The 19,171-nt window shown below is 48.7% G+C and overlaps 1 protein-coding gene across 6 annotated transcripts; it reads right to left on the bottom strand.

Moving 5' to 3' along the window:
- Positions 1-868: 868 nt before the first annotated feature.
- Positions 869-18,930, bottom strand: INPP5B (inositol polyphosphate-5-phosphatase B). Of its 6 annotated transcripts, XR_003994219.1 has the most exons (23): positions 18,567-18,929; positions 18,393-18,472; positions 17,272-17,369; positions 16,886-16,915; positions 16,320-16,430; positions 12,042-12,135; positions 10,391-10,561; positions 9,736-9,837; positions 9,212-9,326; positions 8,453-8,569; positions 7,422-7,609; positions 6,761-6,872; positions 6,509-6,618; positions 5,464-5,599; positions 4,775-4,885; positions 3,990-4,152; positions 3,597-3,832; positions 3,389-3,494; positions 2,888-3,001; positions 2,432-2,516; positions 1,921-2,048; positions 1,607-1,718; positions 943-1,306 (listed from the first exon to the last, which is right to left on the bottom strand). XR_003994219.1 is itself a non-coding variant. In XM_030505066.1 (22 exons), exons 1-22 carry the CDS (start codon positions 18,621-18,623, stop codon positions 1,182-1,184), a joined length of 2,595 nt encoding a protein of 864 aa, XP_030360926.1. In that variant the 5' UTR covers positions 18,624-18,916; the 3' UTR covers positions 869-1,181. The 6 variants fall into 6 exon arrangements, 4 of the variants coding, with proteins under 4 accessions (XP_030360926.1, XP_030360930.1, XP_030360928.1 ...); XM_030505066.1 differs by lacking the exon at positions 3,389-3,494 and having other exon boundaries at positions 869-1,306; positions 18,567-18,916; XR_003994220.1 differs by having other exon boundaries at positions 3,352-3,832; positions 18,567-18,928.
- Positions 18,931-19,171: the final 241 nt, after the last annotated feature.

Below are 19,171 nucleotides of genomic sequence, written 5' to 3'. Positions count from 1 at the left end.
GATAAATCAGAATGAACCAGGTTGGAAAAGATCTTTTAAGACCATGAAGTCCAACCGTTCCCAGCACTCCCAAGGCCACCACTAACCCATGGCGCTGAGGCCTCGGCTACACGGGGTGTGAACACTTGCAGGGACAGTGACTCCAGCACTGCCCTGGGCAGCCTGTTCCAATGCCTGAGCACCCTCTGGGGAAGGAATTGTTCCTCAGCTCCATCTAAAGCTCCCCTGGCGCAGCTTGAGGCCGTTTCCTCTTGTCCCGTCCCTTGTTCCTTGGGAGCAGAGACCAGCCCCCTCCTGGCTCCATCCTCCTGTCAGGGAGTTGCAGAGAGCGATCAGGTCCCCCCTGAGCCTTCTCTTCTCCAGAATAAACCCCCCAGGTCCCTCAGCCGTTCCTCATCACACTTGTGCTCCAGGCCCTGCACCAGCTCCGGTGCCCTTCTCTGGCCCCGCTCCAGCACCTCAATGTCCTCCTGCAGTGAGGGGCCCAGAACTGACACAGGATTCGAGGTGCAGCCTCACCAGTGCCCAGTGCAGGGGGACAATCACTGCCCTGGCCCTGCTGTCACACTGGTGCTGATACAGGCCAGGATGCTGGTGGCTTCGTGGCTGCTTGGGCACAAGCTGCTCATGTTCAGCTCCATCAGTCAGCAGCACCCCCAGGTCCTTTTCCACGGAGCAGCTTATCTCGAAGGTGGGTGCCGGGAGGATGGGGCCAGACTCTTTCCAGTGGTGCCCAGTAACAGGACGAGGAGCAATGGCCATAAACTAAAACACTAGAAGTTTCACCTCAACATAAGGAAGAACTTCTTTACATCGAGGGTGGCAGAGCACTAAACCAGCCAACATCAAGAACAGACGAATCAGCTGCTAAAAGGCACTGAGAACTCTTTATTTAAATAACAAAGACTTAGAATTCTGAGTTTTAATACAACTTAAATAAAATACAGTGTTAAGTCTCAGCTTTTATATTTTTGCTTGTCTACATACAGCTTATTTAGAAATTTTATATACTTTACAGCTTAAACAGTGACAGCTGATTCAAGCTCCCTGCTCTGTGCCTTCAAAAGCCATAGATTGTATAAAATACTATGCTATATATAAAAAAAAGGCATTATACTGTACAAACCCAATATTTTTACAGTAATTTGATACCTAAAAATAAGATTAGCTGCATCTGAGATTCATGGTAGATTGTCTTCTATCACGAGGAACTGATGGATAAATTGCTGAGCTTTACTCTTTTCAGTTATATCAGGTGGAGGATGTCCAGGAGGAGGTCGAAGCAACAAGCCACCAAATATACTAGCTGTATTAATAAAAGAAAAGAGAAATCAATAAAGCTGACAGGAAGAGCCGGTCAGCAGCAGAGTATCAAGGGTAATTCCCCCAGCCTCAGTGAGTCAGAGACAGCACCTGCCTTCGGAATGGGGTAAGATAAAGCTGGTGACCCACACACCTCCAAGTCACTTAGGCTGCTGCAGTGACTGTTTTTCTATGGACTGTTCATTGTTAAATGCTTGAGAACAGTGAGGCCACAACTGTGCTTACGTTTGTTACATACACTGCCAACCCCCTCTGAACAGAAGGGGTATTTTGCTCTCCTTACCGAGAATATTCACATCCAAATGGTTTTTGCACGAATTTTTCAGTAGTTCTCGGAGAAATGCCATTAGATAGTCAAACACATTCTTATGGCACGCTGGCAGCTTAGAGATAATCTGAGGAAGGGAGAAAAAACACCATTTATATTGAAGACACAGCAATGGCTTAGCAGCATCTACTACCAACATCACCCTGTCTGCAAATACTAACAGCCCTTCATAACCAAAAAGCACCATTTCTGAGAGCAAAAACTGGTCTGGCATAACCCAGTTTGCCTCCCCTCCCTCTGGCATTACAGAACAGTGAAGCCAGCAATACCTGACAGCTCTGAGGGTAGCTGTCGGCACTCTCCAAACATCTGCTGTAGAACCTGGAGCAGATGACCGGCTCGGGCAGGCTTTCCAGGAAGAGCAGGAGGGCTTCTGCTACCGAGTGGTTGCTGCCATCTGATCCAAAGAGGGTTAAGGAAGAGGCAAGTACAATGTGATCTGGTTTGGTCACATTTCTGCTGACACATTAATCTAAGTCTCCAAGAACCCCTCATATTGTTCACAGCTTTGAGTTAAGCCACTTGACATAGCAAGCTGTTTCCTTTGGCAGTTGGACTCTTACAGGATTCATCAACAATCATTCGTCAACGTTGCAAGGAGGATTAGTGGACGCATTAGTACTGACAACGAGGAGTAGCAGAACTGCAGAGCTCAGTTACCCCAAGATGAGACTCAGTGATTTAAAAACCATGGTGGAGCACAGCAGATTGATCAAATCTTTTCCAGCTTTGATCACTGAGGTGTAGTGAGCTTTACCAGACGTCAGGCTGAAAGGATACGGAGGGTATCGTGTATTCCTTTGTCCAAACAATCTCGGATTTGCTCAAATTCAGATCTGAGGCCTGGTTGCTGAAACAGATCCTCCTGCAAAGACCATTAGTCATTCTCAAGGAAAATAACAGTTATTTGGGTAAATAGAGCAATGTTGTTGTAATCTGGCTGGAAAAATCTCTCTAAATTGTTAGTTATCAGCACAAATCTCACCATGAGCAGCTCTAGCAAGGCTGCTGTGCAGCAGCAATGCAGGAGGGAGGCTGGTGATGCAAGCCACACACAGACAAGCTCACCAGCATGAAATGGTGCAACCCGGAGCACCAGGACCACTTATCACAATGTCCTTTATCTCTCTCTACCATTGGCCACAGTTCACAACCACTGCTATTACCAGTATCTTCTTCAAAACTAAACCCAAGGCAAACCAGTTATTTTGTGTTTCCAGTACAAACACTACCAACCTGCTGGGAAGCATTGCGGTATAAGTAATCCACCATCATCCACAGCTCTTTTGGAATTTCCAATGGCTTTTCAGCTGGAACAGCATTACCACTCATTTCTAGTGGCATCAGGGTCTGAGGGAAGGAGGTGTGGGGAGAGAAGGGAAAAAGGAAAGGGAGAAAAAAAGGCAGCTAGCCAAGTCCTTCCTCAGCTCTGCAAAAATACTTCACAAAGCTTATACCTGAGCGTTAAGACTTGCTGAGAAACTGTGCAGCTTCACTCACAACTTCATGCAAGACTAGTACAACAGGCACTTCTATCTGAAGTCCAGATAGAAGAAACAAGCTGCTCTCATAAACATGCTTCATGTGCACTGAGCTCTGTAGAAGCATTACATCATGCCTCACATAAACACACACATCTCCATTCCATGCAGAGAAAGCCAAAGGCTTGGGGAAAAGGTCTACATTTAGAAGTTGCACACCTTTTTTAAACATGCAGGCAGAGCAAATGGATCTTACTTCCAGTGCTCTCTATATGAAATGGGTTGGTTCCTCCACGTGAAGAACTAAGGCAGGGTGTGCAGACGGTGCACTGGAGAGCACAAGCTGCATCAGCATTCTCAGACTATGGACCAGGGAAGTGGAAGAAGGCTCCTTAACAATAAAGACTTAACATCTAGTTTAATGGTTCTTGTGGGTTCAGAAGACAATCTTGTCTTAAACTCACAAGTTTCCGAACGGATTCTGCTGACATGTCCTGGATCGGTACCCTCATGTGACACAGCGCATGAATAGGAGACCCAAAGCAACTTGGCAAGTAGTTGCCTGTTACAGATAGAAAATAATCCTTCCCCCTAATCAGGTGCAGGACCAAGATATCTTCAAGTTTTTCCTCTCCAGAGTTTAAGTGTGTAGCTGTAGATTTATTAACAAACACCTCCAGTTCAATTGTGATCTCAGTATCTGCCAGAAGACAAAAAACCCAACATAATTCATTAAAGAAAGGTATTAAACCAATAAGCCTGCAAATAGGCAGAGCAGTCTCAAAACAGCAGAGAGAACTAAGATACAAGGTGACAACAGTAGCTCATTAACAAGAGATGGACAATGAGGACCTCACCTGAGAGCAGAAAGCCCTTACTGGGATTAGCAATGAGCCACTCCTTGGAGTAGCTGTCCTCATCTGGTTTGCTGATAAATTCAAACTGGCAGGGCACTTGTCCATTGCGGATTGTAAACCTCTCCACCTGCAGCTGCATGTATTTAACATCCTTAAAATGGAACTAGAAACAAATACCAATCACCATTATCAGCCAATTCCACCTTGCCAAGCACTAGCAGCAATTCCTGTCCTGTGGTTTAATCATTAAGCAGCAAAATACCCAGATTAACCCCCTTGCTCCTGCATCCCATCTCTTTCAGGACTACACAGGATTACATTTGCTTACTCTATATGCTAAGTTGGTTGTATCAGTGGGCCCTTTAAAACAAACGCTCCCCTCAAATAACCTCAATGAAACCTGAGAACAAGATAGCTCTAGCCTCAAATGTCTCATTTGCTTATCTTTTGTAGGCCCCAAAACACAAAGCAAATGCCAGTTTTGTGACCTTCTCCAAATCCTCCAGAATTTACATTTTATATTTCAGAGCAAGGGCCACAAACTGTCCTTTTACTCTCACCCCACCTCAGGGAGCAGTACAGCCTGTGTTTCAGCCTGGTACTGTGAACGGAATTTACCTGCATCTAAACAGAAACTACTATTTCTAGGGCTTGTAAACAAAGAACAGTTGGAAGACAAACTATTATTCCTCTTTGGAACCAGACCCCATGGTCTAGAATCCATTTTCTACTGCTGGAATATGCTTCTGGGGTCTATGGAATCACAGCACAGGAACATACCCTACCTCTCTCTGGGAGAGGGTCACTGAGGGAATGTTGGCATTCTCCAGCTTATCCAGGGAGCGCACTATTTCCTCACAGGCTTTTCGGTAGAGCTCCTTATCCACAACTTTCACCTGAAAAGGACACACACTGAAGCTACAGGCACTTACTGTACCTCTGTGGGAGACCTGTAACACAGCTGGTAACATGAAGTGATTTGATTTTAGCAGCACACTAGTGTATACAACACGTGTAATGAACAGAGCCACCTGGAGCACTCACACTCCAAGCTCCCCTTGGGATCGTGCCATAACTAGCAAGTAGTAGCAGAGCAGCTCTTGTGGTTTTTCCTTAAATAAAAGTCTGAAAACACTCTGCTGTGCTATTAATGATGTAGAATTCCTGCACTGCAAGTTTCTGTGTTATCAGGTAAATAACAAAAACAGGCAAAAGATCACTTCTGAAAAAACACCTCCAGATATTCATGCATTATTCTGCTTCACTGAGTCATTTAACACAACCCTGCCTTACTAGGAACCACAGTCCTACCTCAGTATCTTATCTAGCCCACCTTTCAAGCCATTGTTCTCCGTGGAGGCCATAAAAGCAGGAGGAGAGGGAAATTGGCAGGAGAACCTTCCCCCTCCTTCCTGCTCTCCCCACAGAGAGCGCAAGGTCAGCGAGTTATTTCCTTCAGCATTGATGTACTTACCCCAATTTCAAACACGGAGCTAACTGGCTTATGATCACTGATCTTCAGAGCCATATGGCTGCGATAGCTCAGCTGGGTGATGTTCTGCCCTTTCCAGAGTATCCGATCACACCAGGCTGGAACACGACACTTCTCACTACAACAGAGGTACAAATGAGTTTCCAGGCACAGGGCAGGCGGGGTAGCAATGCAAGGCACAATCCTGCTCTGCCACAGCCTTGGTGTTTTCCTGATGTGGCGTGGAGCTACTTCTCTACCAAAGTTGTATTTTCTGCAGTTTCTTTTCCTAGTTACAAAAGTTTATTTGTCTGCTATTAGCTATCTCTGTATCACGCTTTACTTTCTATTTCTTTTCTACCTCTAGTGGAAGGTGTCCCTGCCAGTTCCAACCCCCTGCCACGGGCAGGGCCACCTTCCACTAGAGCAGGTTGCTCCAAGCCCCTGTGTCCAACCCGGCCTTGAACACTGCCAGGGATGGGGCAGCCACAGCTTCTCTGGGCACCCTGTGCCAGCGCCTCAGCACCCTCACAGGGAAGAACTTGAAGCCAATATCCCCAGTTTACGAAGAACAGGTCAGCCACTCTGTAGTGTGTAACACGAATGCTGGTCTTTTGGAGGACCCACTCAGCTACAGACAGCACAAATGCACCATTTCAAACCCTAGCTGGTCTGGCCTTAGTAGGTACAGCACATATCAGCAAATAAAAGATCCTGAAAGTTTTGCTTGGGAAAAGAAAACCAAACCAAACCGAACCAAAAGAATGAATCCAACTCAAATGATTCCTTAATTTTGTGCAGCTCTAACTAAGAGGAAACCCAATGGATAATTCCTGGAGGAAAAGAAAAAAAGATTAGGAATATCTGACAAATAGCAGTGGAAGAAAAGCAACATAAATAGATGTAAAGTGGAGATGAATTTTGGAGCCAAGGGAGAGGAAACAGCAATAACCTCAGAACTGCTCCTGTTTATAGTATTTATATATACATCTGCAATTCTTTTTAGCTTTATTTCCTTTGGTAGCGTCGCACGAGGCAATCACCATACCTTGTGTCCCAGTCATCACAGCCTGGATCATATTTGTATGTTGGCTGGAAAGAAATCTCTCCCTCTGTAAAGCCTTCAAAGGCTGCATTTGCATTCATTTGCCTCTTTAGCTAAGGAAGAAAAAAGGGTAAAAAATGTAATTTTCAATAAGCTCGAGCACAGTTCCCATATGAGCTAAAAGGGAGATGTTCAGCACTGCAGTTTCTAACTAGCACCCTCAGCACCACCTGCAGGTAGGTGAGACATCAGTACCTGGTCATACTGGCAAAGCTCTAGAAATGCTTTCTCATCTACAAGCTGCTTCACTTTTGCCACATCCAGATCCTCCAGCCGATAGTTGAGGTCACCCAACCATAAGACCACACTGAAAGAGAACGTACACCAGAAGTCTGCAGAGGCCTGAGGATGACCAAAGCACAAGCTGGCAGCACCACAGCCATGCCTCAAACCACCCAGTGCCAGCAGGAGCTCTTCTAACCTCAACAGGATCAGGTCTACGCCTCTCCATCAGAGAGAACAAGAGCGAAAACTTGAAAGAGAAGCTACATTTTCTACCTTTGCTGGGTTTAATTCCTACTCTGCATGTTTGTCACTATCTCTTAATAACTGGTACTTTTAATAGTCCACACTGACTAAATCCCACGACCCACTTGGGAAATCGATGCGTATTATCACCCCATTCCCACTCCATGCTTGAAAATAAAAGAACCTGGAATAGCATAAGAAGGCAAGGGACTTGTCAGCACTGTATAGGTGACCACTCTCAAAACCAGGCTTATGGTAAGGCATTTCAGGCCCCTCCAGATCACTGGGCACCCCTTCTCACAACCCTGCTGAGAGAACCTCATGCCCCAGTACATTCACATGGTTCTTCCTTGCCACATGCAGCAATTCACACAGTCAGGAAGCATACTCGTGTTTGCCAATAGTGAGAGGGGGCAAATTTGGATTCAACTGCCAGAATTGCATCCGAGAGCAGATGTCTTTGAAGTCCTGGTTCCTCCGCTCGTATTCCTCCATGTGAGCTGCGAGGTGGCAATTCACAATGCACATGCTAGTGTTATGGAATTTAAACCTTATGGCAACACCACCTTTGTTACCCTGAAAGACAAAGACAAAGACATTGGTCAGAAGCTTCTACACAACAGATTAATCTTTGCCCAGATGAATCTTTGGACAAGCCAAAAGACATTGAGGCAGATGGCTTAATTGCAGAGGAAGGAAAAGGCTGAAAATGCCACTGACGATTATTGCATGAATTGAAGCCAACAACTCACGTGAGGGGTGCACACAGCAATAAAACACAGCAAGCACATGGAGCTCAGTTTGTAATTCAGGAATTAACTAACACAAAAGGAAAGTAAAATCACTAAGAGAGCTGGTCCATTACTTCAGCAAGTCCTGGAATCAGTTTAGCAACAAACTGGATCTTTTAACACAAACAATAAGAAAATTGTAAATGGAGGAGAATGCACACAGCATAGCTGGTCAAAACCACCACTGACAAGGTATAAAAACTACAGAAACTACATTCAAAGGGCACAGATTTCATTCAGTGGTTCAGAACGTGCAGGAAGTCCTCCTCGGAAAAACTAATCTGGATAGACACATTCATGTTTCTTCTACTCACATCTCCTTCTGTTACTTGCTTTGGGCAGAATCACAGCCAACAACAAAACCACGTGAGAGCAAGGCCCCACACAGCCCAGCATGTGCAATCAGGAAGAAAAGGCCTTCAAAGATTCTCCCTCAAGGTCTTTGAGCCTTTGCAAGCAGAGGGCAATTCCCTCTGGCAACGCCCAAAGCTGGCATGAGGACAGGAGTCTGTGCTTCCAAAGGCAGCTGCATCCCTCAGCTGGAGGAATAGCCACTATGTTTAAGGAGAGGGGCTCTCCAGGGCTTTTCTATGTCTCACCCCTTCTCATGCACAGTTGCCATTCTTACCATCCTCCCCATGACTCCAGTTCCCACAGTCCCAGCTTCCACCTCGGAGATGTGCAAAGCATGCTCTGCTTTCACATAGAACAGAAGCATGATTCCCACCAGCCGCACAAGTTTCACCTGAAAAACAGATGCTATTCCATTAAATACTTGAATGGGAGAGGTTTTGGTGTGAGAAGGCACATCACCCCCCAGCCCAGAACATAGGTCACCAAAATACAGATGGAGAAAAAGAGAGTTCCAGGCTCATCCAACAGAGCAGCCGGGCGCACAGGCACTCCCAGCAGCACAGCACACGGAAGAGACAGGGACCAGCACCCCAGTAAATGAAGCTGAAGCCCAAAGCAAAACCTCCAGCACAGGCACAGCCCATGCAAGGAGCTTCCCTTCAACAACAGTGACAAGAAACAAAGCAGACCTAAGGAGTGGGAGCCAAAACATAAGTAGCATTCCTACCAAGATACTCTCACAACTCACTCCACCATGCCCTGTGGAGACAGACATGGAAGAAGCTACTTCCTATTCTCTTCCCCCATGATAGCAGGAGCTTCCTTTATGCATGGATGCCCAGCTCTGCTCTCCTGTCCTGCCCTCACCTCAGCACCGTGCACATCAACACTCCCTGCTTCACCTTCAGAGCACTTCTGCCTGACCAAGAGCTATAGACAATGAACTCTGGAAGTCGCAGCAACTGAGAATAAGAAAAACCAAAGAGAAAAGAGGCCCAAGTGGAAATCAAACCTCCCCAAAAGCTGCATTTACCTTTGCATATTTGGCATCTGGGTGAAGACTGTCAGTTACAGCTTCAAACCATTCTTCTTCCCTCGGTGTGTAAGTGAAAAACAAGGCATCTCTACTCAGATCAAGCTCCTGGAAACTGTGTTAGAGGAAGGAACCCATGGATGCATGCACTTGTTTATGACTCCCCAATCCTTCCCTCTGGGAAAGAACTAAATCAATTTATACTCACTATATTTATAACTGAAAACTCAAATTCAGTTATGCAGATTTTAGAGGTATGTTAAGTGTAAAGCTCAATCACTATTAGTATTAAGTTGAATGGCACTAAAGATTTTGTAACACTGCAGTGCCAGAGTTCAAACACTAACAACAGATTTACAGCCCTTCCAGGCTGTGCAAACACATACTTTAAAGCTGTGCAATGGAGTAAGGCAGTACAAACATTCCTCAGCTGTAGTGTCTTGGCTAAACCTCCACGCTACCAATTCACAAGCAAGCAACCCACAGTCAAGGTATGGAAGGATGGGCCAGAAAGAGGCACTCACCCCACACAGTAGATGTCTGGAGGCTCGGCATCGCATGCCAGCCAAGGCTGGAGGCTTTCTTTGGGTGACTGACCGTTCACATTGTATGTCCCCACAAAAAATCTGAAAAGAGAGTAACTAAATCCCAGCACTGCAATTGTAGAGCTGATGGAAATACTCCTATTATTAACCCAGGTGCTTAATACTACATATAACTGATGAAGAGTAACATGTTTCTGGGGGGAATTAGGAAAATGTGACAAAGTTTAAACCCCTAAAATGATGTAATTACAGCAGCATCTTTACAGACATGTTTTACAGACAATACACATTTACACGTAGTATGGAAAAGAAAGAAGACTACATGATAAGCAGTGAACAGAGCAGTGAGAGAGAAGGCCAGAGGTGCACAGAACTGATGCATATCCAGACACAGTCTGAAATAAGCACAGGAAAAAGTCATTTTAAAAAGGACATTTTCTCAACAAGAACTAGAAGGTCTCAACAGAGACAGGAATGAAATTCTTCTCTGCTAATGCCTAAATGAGGAAAGAAAGCTGTTCTGGGAAGTAAGGATCACACTTTTCTAGTGTCCATCAAACCCAGATGAAATAACAGCTTATGCTAATGAACTTACAGCCCACAAGAAGAAGTTCTTCTCAGGAATGATCATTACCTGAAGTTCTGGATGTATGTGTAGGAATCCACCTGTTGTAGAAGCTGAGATTTAATAATAGTGTCTCGTAGTCCAAACTTTGGCTCTGATAAGATTGAAGCCTTGTCTGACACCATGACGCTGGAGGACCGCACCATTTCAGTTGTCACTTCAGGTTTGAGTTTGTTTTGCCTGGAAACAAAAGCAAAACTGTGTGATGAAACCCAGGATATACACACACCCTGAACAGCTTCTTTCTGTCACCAAGGACTTGATTCACATCTATCTGTTTCACTGATCATAGTCAATGTTTGGGATAAGCAAACAAGACCAAAAGGAGCATTTCTTGTACCTGTAGATAAAAACAGTGTAACTAACTGAAATAACAAATGGTCTTCACTAATCTGGTGCAACCTGTTGGTTCACAGCAGGCCTTACTCATACCTCAATGTTGACACAAAACCTGTACACCTTTCCTGCTTCCTGGAGTAAGGAGGTGCAAATCTCATCTCCTGCTGCCCCTGCTCAGCCCTTCTGACCTCAGCAGAAGCAAAGCCTCTGGTGGAGAACTCCCAGCTCTGCCTAGAAAGGAGGCAGCACAGAGCGGGTGGAGGTAGAGCTGGTTTTATTTAGTATCTCATGGCTCTGCAAACTCCTTTTGCAACAGCAATAATGCCACAGCTTGGGAGTTCCCACACCGAAAGGATGATGATATGAATTTAAGGTCACCAACTTGCACACCAGTGCCAAGGACAGCACACAGGCTTTGAAGGATATATGGCAAGGTCCACAAAGTCCTGGGAACTGGAAAATGAAACTGACATTTTAAGCGTGTATCTATGGGACAGGGTGGCCCTAAGCCAAAGCTCTCTGAATTACAAATAAACAACACTAGCAGCTCCTGTCCTACTAAACCTCCAAAATATGCCCAAATAGGGGACTAGCAGGACTGTCCTTGAGAGGCTGCACTGAAATTCCCACTAAAGCTCTGACAGCATCCTTATGCTGAACTTTTTCCTCTCCTTAACTAGAATCTGCAGACTCTCTTCTCAAAAAGCTGACAACTTCTGCTTTAGATTCCACCCCCTCTGGGGACTGCAGCTGACACGGGCACCCACAGATGGAACTAGATAACGCAGCTGCAAGATTGCTCGAGCTCTGGTGTGTGCACAGGCCTCACACGCTGCCACCAGAGACCAACTTCCCCCGTTGGTTTCCCACTGAAAACCAGGAAGCAGAAAGATCGCTGCACTTTCTTTTTCTTCCTTTAGACATCTAAGCATCAGCAATCTGCCCACCGCAGCTCATTCCATCCACACGCAACCGAGTACCCAGAACTTATATATATTTACTGTCACTATACAAGATCCTTTGTGGAGGAGAGGTGTAGCTAAACCAGCAAAGAAACGTTGCCAGCACTTTTACTCCTCACTAGACCTTCCACAAAGAGCTGACGTGCACAACTCTCCCTTCAAGTGAACACCCTTGACAGTGTTCAAGGCCAGGTTGGACACAGGGGCTTGGAGCAACCTGCTCTAGTGGAAGGTGTCCCTGCCCGTGGCAGGGGGTTGGAACTGGATGAGCTTTAAGGTCCCTTCCAACCCAAACCAGGCTGGGATTCTATGATTCAACTGCTTCACCAAAAACTACGCAAAAAGAGAGAGATACCTACCCAGGAGCACTTTTATCAGTGCTGTCACGGCTCCGGTTCTGACTAACCACAGGCTTTTTTCCGTTCTTTTTGACGCCTTCAGAGCTAACCACTTCTGGAAAGGAAAAAAAACAAAACCAAACCGAAGAGTTTCACATTAAACACAAAATGTTCTTTAATTTATCAACGCACTTATGCAAACACTGGCAAAAATCTGTCAGCAGAATGTAAGTTAGAGCTGTGTGGAGAAACAGCACCCTGCAGCCTCTCTTCCAGTTACCTGAGAGATCTAACCTAATCTGACAGAACTGTTCCGTGACGATGCAGCTTCCCTTCTAGAGGAAGAACTTGACACTAAGATGTGGTGGGGTCACGGAGAACAGCAGAGCTGTTGGCTCTCCATTAGAGCTAAGCCAAACCAGGACTTAGCAGCACAAAATCCAGGGCTTTATCCTAGGAATCTAAAAAATGTAGGTTAATAACAGGTTTTTCCTTTCTGAAGCAAGGCAGGAAGTCCAAAGAAAGGAAGAGAAAAGGAAGAAAAAACAACCCCCCAAAAACCACACTGCCATTTATAGGGTTTCTACTTATCTACAAGCACACAGCAAAGCACAAGCATCTCCCCCCTCAAGACCATGCAGAACAGAGTCACCACATGAGCCCACTGTACCACAGCAGAAACAAGTGCCTCAATGCAAACTGCACCCTCCTAAAAAAGTACAGGGCTGCCACCATGCAAATGTAACTAGATTCAGGGGTGACACTAAACACATCACTTTACATTAGCAAAATTTGACTGGTCTTTCAGGATTTAGTTTCAGTCACAACATTCTGCTCCTACAAATGGCAAAGGAACAGTTAAAAAAGACGATCCTGCATGGGGGTCTCTGTGTTTAAGATGAACAAACAACAACCTCAAGATGATGCTACTTAGTACATAAATCTAATGATGATATAGACATTGTTTTTAAGATGCTAAGGTTCTAGTCATTCAGCTGAGCTGCTCTTTCAGTGAGCACAGCCCAGAAGAATTAAAATGTTATTGTTGTCACAATACCAGCTCCAGGACAAGGGTGCAAACCAGAAATAGAACCTGAAGTACTTTACCAAGGCACTCAGCATGTAAACAACCTGACAAGAAGTGGCCGTGTTCTCAGCTTGGAAAACCTCTTCTGACCAAGAGCCCTCTGAAAATAAAGACTGTGTAAGAGGATTTATCAGAGCCTCGCTGCAGAAGAGCCTGTGACTCAAACCTCATTATGGATCACGCAGCCAAAGTCACACAGGAACAGGAGCATACGCAGCTCAGAGATGCGCTGCAAAGCCTGGTCTTGGTGAGCTGGGACGGAGCTCACCATAGTACTTCATATAGGCACTAAGTACTTCACCAGTGCTGCCTGAGCCTCTGCAAGCTCTACGGGTAAAGACCAAGCAATGTAGAGAGATAGGAAAAGGGCTTTAAGCTAAAAGAGAAGAGACTGAGATGAGCTCTTAGGCAGAAGCTCTTCCCTGTGAGGGTGCTGAGGCGCTGGCACAGGGTGCCCAGAGAAGCTGTGGCTGCCCCATCCCTGGCAGTGTTCAAGGCCAGGTTGGACACAGGGGCTTGGAGCAACCTGCTCTAGTGGAAGGTGTCCCTGCCCGTGGCAGGGGTTGGAACTGGATGAGCTTTAACATCCCTTCCAACCCAAACCATTCTGTAACTTGTATCCTGTTCAGTGCTGCTGATACAGCCACTACATGATCCATAGATCACAGTCATGTATCACACTTTTGCATTTTAACCTCATTAGCTGAAATCAGTTTTAGGTAGGATTCTCCTCAGACAGACATCAGTCCTGGAAAAGGCCTGTTTCCTTTAGACAAATCTATACCTAGATACAGACTGCTGTAGCCAGAGGGATCTGTGGGTTAGCAAACTGAAGTGGAATATTTAGTAAGATAATGACCTCGTTCAATAATTGAAATGGGCACAGAAATGAAGAGCTATGTGCAGAGATTACAGAACAGCAGGAAGCGGACAGTCTGAATCAGGCAGGATTTGCAGCTAAAGGAGATTTAAGCGGTAATAAAGATCCTCTTGTTAAAAACATGCAGTGACATTATAGTGCCACAGCAGGAAAATGTATTGTATCTTTTAGATAACATAGAATTTACACATAAGTGTTCAGAAGGGAGAATTAAATTAGCCTTGTCATTAGATAGATGAGTCTTAGCCAGTCTGCTCTTTACTTAATGGAAGTGTAAGCAGCAATCCATGCAGGACTGTGCTACTCCAGCCTGGAGGGAAATAAGTTTGTTCTTTTCAGGGTTCCAAACGAAGCAGCACCACATTTGTGACTGTGACTGCACAGAGGTAGCTTTTGGGGTAGGGGCTTTAATCAAAATTGTGAACAGAAACCATACAAGGTACATTTAAATCCCTTTACAGATGCTCTCATTCACCAGCCAGCTTCAATTCACAGATGAGATAATGAACTAATATCACCCTACTACCTATCAAGTTGCACCAGGGGAGGTTTAGGTTGGATATTAGGAAAAATGTCTTCACCAAAAGGTTTATCAAGCACTGGAACAGGCTGCCCAGGGAAGTGGTGGAGTCACCATCCCTGGAGGTATCTAAAAGCCTGTGTTGCCCTTAGGGACATGGGACACGTTGCCCTTAGGGACATGGTTTAGTGATGAGCGTGGCACTGCTGGGTTAGCGGTTGGACTTGATGATCTTAACAGTCTTGTCCAAGCTAAACAATTCTATGATTCTACTAGCAAATGGCAGCATTTAGACAGCACTTAAATGCGCTTTGATTTGCATATCAAAGTTGCTATCTCAGTATGCATGTTCATTTAAGGGCAGAATGAGATACAGCTATTTCTGGAAGACAAAACCTCATTCTATACCGATTTATGTTCCAAAAGACCCCAAGGGATGGGGTCTTACAAGGGGAAAGAACCAAAAACAAACCAACCAAACCAGATGCCTAGACTCCTCTGACTCAAGAAAATCACAGAGTCATAGAATCCCAGGTTGGAAAGGACCTGGAGGATCAGCTGGTCCAACCTGTCTGGGCAAAGCATGACCTAGACTACATGTCCCAAACACAATGAAGCCTTGAAAAGGCAACCTGGCCAAAGCTCAGAGGCACGATTTGATAGGGGAACTACTTCCTAAGGAGCTCACCATTCAAAGGGTGTTACTGTGCTCTAGAAACAACAAAACCACAGTAACAAAAGGCCGCGGTTGCGTTTCGTTCAGCCTGTTTTCCCTCCCGAGCACAAGATACGCCCAGGTCTCTCCCAGCCGGTTCTAGGCTACACGTTCTCACACGAGGGGCCATTCCCGACCCCTCCCGCTCGGCCCGTCCCAAAATTCGCCCCTTCCCTCCTCTGCGCTCACTTCCAGGAATCGCTTGGGCGCTCCAAGATTCCCCACACCTGCGCTCCGCGAACAGGGAAGCGGCCGCGGGGCCGAGCCGAACCGGAGGAGCGGCACCGGACCCACGGAAGCCCCGACGATCCCCGCCGCGGGCGTCGGCCCTCGCAGAGCGGCCGGGCCGTGCCCGAGCACCGGCGCTCCCCGCATAGACGCCGCGCTACCGGGCAGCGCAGCTCCACCGCCCGCCCCGCTCCGCTGCCCTCCGCTCCCCGTCCCGTCCCGTCCCGACCCGCAGCCGGTGGGTCCCCGCGCTCACCTCGGCGGAGCCGCCGGCCCGAGGACATCCCCGCAGCTCGGCACCACGACCGGCCCCGGCCCCGGCCCGCCCCGGCTCAGCACCGCCCCAGCGCCCGCCCCGTTCCGGCCACAGGCAGCGGCGGCGGCAGCTCCGAGCGCGTCTTCCGCGGGGGTCGATCCAGGCGCTCAAAGCTCCGTGGGACCGCGCGGCAGGAACGGAGGCGAGCCCCGGCCGGCCGGAACGGGGAGCGGGGTGACCGCGGGGACGGAGGTGAGCGGGAACACGCGTGGCCGCGCCGCTGATCACCCCGGGCTGATCCTCGCCTCGGGGGCGGGAAGGGCAACGGGAGGACACGGCAAGAGGGAGGGCACACGCCGGCAGCTCTGCCTTGTCTTCACCGGCTCCAAACGAGCCTTTGGACTGCACCAGCAGCAGGTACCAGCATCTGCTCAGCCAACACAGCGAGCATCTCTGCTGAGCTGGGTGAGGAGCCATCATGCTTGCAAGCTCTAACAACTGTGTTCAAGTTTCAGATGCTGACGCTGCTCTTCAGCAGTGACCAGCCGAGTGTCTTCACCTCCCTCCACCACCAAACCCGCGGGTCACATCCAGCCCGTGACGGAGCTCGTACCTTCCTGGCACCGGCTGACCTCCCGCAGGAACGTGCGCGTGTGGGAACCGAAAGGCAACTGCACCGTGAGTTCATCATGTTCGGAACTGATCTGGACAGTCACGTCACAGCCTAAAGACATGGGGAGAAAAAAAGCTCCTGGGGTCAGCCCTCAGCAACCGAGCATCTCCTGCACACTGTGGCAGCGGGTTAGTGCATGCAGATTTATCAACAAGCCTCTGCAAGCCTTCTGACCCTGTTCCTTTCCCACATTTTACATGAGAATGCCATTTAAAAATGGAAAAGTCAGCGTTTATAATAAGTTTTATCCTGTTCATTCAGTGACAATGATTAATCTTCCAGTAGCAGTTTAAAAGCCTCTGGAAAAAACATTCCTTTGGTTGAGCAGGGGGACAATACCTGTTAACATGAATGAATCAGAGCAAACAGCACCCCAAGACCCCCAATAGGAGCCATACAAGATCCCCCCACTCCACATCTGGACCACCAGAGCCCCTGCTCCAACCCCGTGGAGTGTAGCTGGTGCAAGGGCCCAGGAACACTCAAAATACCACAAGAGAACTTACCAAGGACATGAAGGTCAGTGTCAATGACAACTGCAAATGTAAAACAAAGTTCTGGTTACTAAGCAAGGCAACGGGTTTGCAGCCCGCGCTGATGATTTGAGGTTAGCAAATTCCTCAAATCCCAAATATTCCTGGTACGAACAGAGACAGGCAGAACAAAGCTGCTGGGGCTGGGAAGGACATGGGGCACTCTGGGGTGCAGAGCAATTCATCTAGCAGAGCCCTGCCAGCTGTGCACGTGGCACACAGGAGTCAAAGGGGATTACAGAATGAATTAGAAATGTGAAGGCTGAATAGATCCCAAATTTCATTAAGTAGAACAACAAACTATGGACTCCAAACTCTTCTTTGGAGGTGGTTGCTAAGCCACCCAAGTGTGTTCGTACCTTCTTCCACTGCAAACCCTTCTGTGATGGGGATGACTTTCTCCAGGCAGACATCCTCAGCCTCGATGGCCATCCGCCGGTGAGTGTATATGTGGATCCTGCAAACACAGAGCAGACACAGAGGCAATACCTCCTCGATTCTGGCATCGCTGCAGGTACAGACAGATCCCATCCCACCCAGGAGCACCTGTGAGCACAGCCTCACACCAGCCCCAAAGCAATTCTCGACTGTGCACCCATCCACCTGCTTACTCATCATCTGAATAAGAATGAATTGTAGCACCATGGAATCCCAGGGTGGAAGGGACCTCAAGGATCATCCGTCCAACCCTTCTACGCAAAGCATGATCAAGACTAGATGAGCCAGCAGCCTGTCCAACAGAAGGGTTGGAAGGGACCTTAAAGCTCATCCAGTTCCAACCCCCTGCCAAGGGCAGGGACACCTTCCACTAGAGCAGGTTGCTCCAAGCCCCTGTGTCCAACCTGGCCTTGAACACTGCCAGGGATGGGGCAGCCACAGCTTCTCTGGGCACCCTGTGCCAGCGCCTCAGCACCCTCACAGGGAAGAGCTTCTGCCTCAGAGCTCATCTCAATCTCCCTTCTGGCAGGTTAAAGCCATTCCCCCTCGTCCTGTCCCTACAGGCCCTTGTCCAAAGCCCCTCTCCAGGTTTCCTGAAGCCCCTTTAGGCACTGGCACTGCTCTAAGGTCTCCCTGGAGCCTTCTCCTGGTTGAACAATCATAACAGCGCCCAGTGCTGGGGAATCCACCACTTCCCTCGGGTGATTATTCCAGAGGCTGATTGTGAAAGATTTCCCTTTTGTGTCCAGTCAGCATCTCCCACAGGAGTGACCTGTGCCCATCACCCCCCACCGGTTCCATTATCACCCCTTGTAAAAATTGAGTCTCCATCTTTTTTGCAGCCACTTGAAACACCGGAACGAACATGGTTGTGTCCTGGCAAAGCCACCGGAGCGCAGAGCCCGCGCCTGGCCTGTCCCCACCTTCCCCCGCTGCCCAGCGGAGGCCTTTGGGGCAGGACGTGGCTCTCAAGCGGCCTCCGCGCCCCGGAGCCCCCGCGGCCGCCCCGCTACCACCCGCCCTCCGCGGCCTTGTCACCTACGCGAGCCCGCGGCGGGTCTCCACCAGGCCCAGGAGCCGGCTCTCCGTGGCCTCCCCCGCGGCCAGGACGCCCTGCACCGCCTTCAGCTCAGCGTCAAGGAACGGCCGCGGCGAGACGGGGCCCGCGGCGCGGTGGGGACGCGGCCTCCCGCCGCAACCCCGATGCAAAGGATACGATCCGGCACGTCGCACCCTCCCCCAGGGTCTCCTGGATAACGACCGACTGGTCCATGCTCCGCGCCGGTCGGCGACCGCTGCCCGGCACCGCTCAGCGCCACTATCGCGACGTGTCGTGCCCGGCCCACGGCGCCCCCCAGCCCCTCAGGCGGGGCCGCTACCGGCGCCGCCCGGCCGGGCACCCCCTCCTTGGCGGCGGTTCCCGGGCCCGCAGCAGCCGTTTTCCGTTACCCTGCGCGCCGGGGCCGGGCCGGGCCGAGCCGCCGGAAATAACGGCACCGCCCCGGGAGCCGCGGCAGGGACCGGGGCTCGGCCGAGCGGCAGCTCCCAGCCCCCGGCAGCGGGTTCGGGCCCGGTTCGCAACCACCCGGGTCCTGCAGGCCCGGACAACGCGGCACCGGCGGGTCGATGCACTGGGCGGTCGGGCAGGGAGGGAGGTCCGGGGGTAGTGCAGAGCCAGAAAGGTTCGTGCCCCGGTAGAAACAGGACGTGCTCTTTTAGCAGTAGCACCTTGAGCCGTTTCCGTGCTGGATTTCAAGACCCGGCTGGCACAAGTCTGCTTATTATTAATTCTTATTACAATAATAATTATGCGAATTAATT

The sequence above is a fragment of the Strigops habroptila genome, chromosome 12 (genome assembly GCF_004027225.2).
Source record: "Strigops habroptila isolate Jane chromosome 12, bStrHab1.2.pri, whole genome shotgun sequence".
Lineage (NCBI taxonomy): Eukaryota > Metazoa > Chordata > Aves > Psittaciformes > Psittacidae > Strigops > Strigops habroptila.
The sequence above is the reverse complement of the archived record's forward strand: the minus strand, read 5'-3'. Positions and strand labels throughout refer to the sequence as shown.

Bases quoted from the DNA above. Each gene is read 5' to 3' on its own strand.
- INPP5B (XM_030505066.1), bottom strand. From the start codon at position 18,623: ATGGACCAGTCGGTCGTTATCCAGGAGACCCTGGGGGAGGGTGCGACG. The intron at 9,838-10,390 runs GTAATGATCATT...CTCTCTTTTCAG, and splicing joins ACATACATCCAGAACTTCAG to ATTTTTTGTGGGGACATACA. The intron at 4,886-5,463 runs GTAAGTACATCA...TGTCCTTTTCAG, and splicing joins GCTCCGTGTTTGAAATTGGG to GTGAAAGTTGTGGATAAGGA.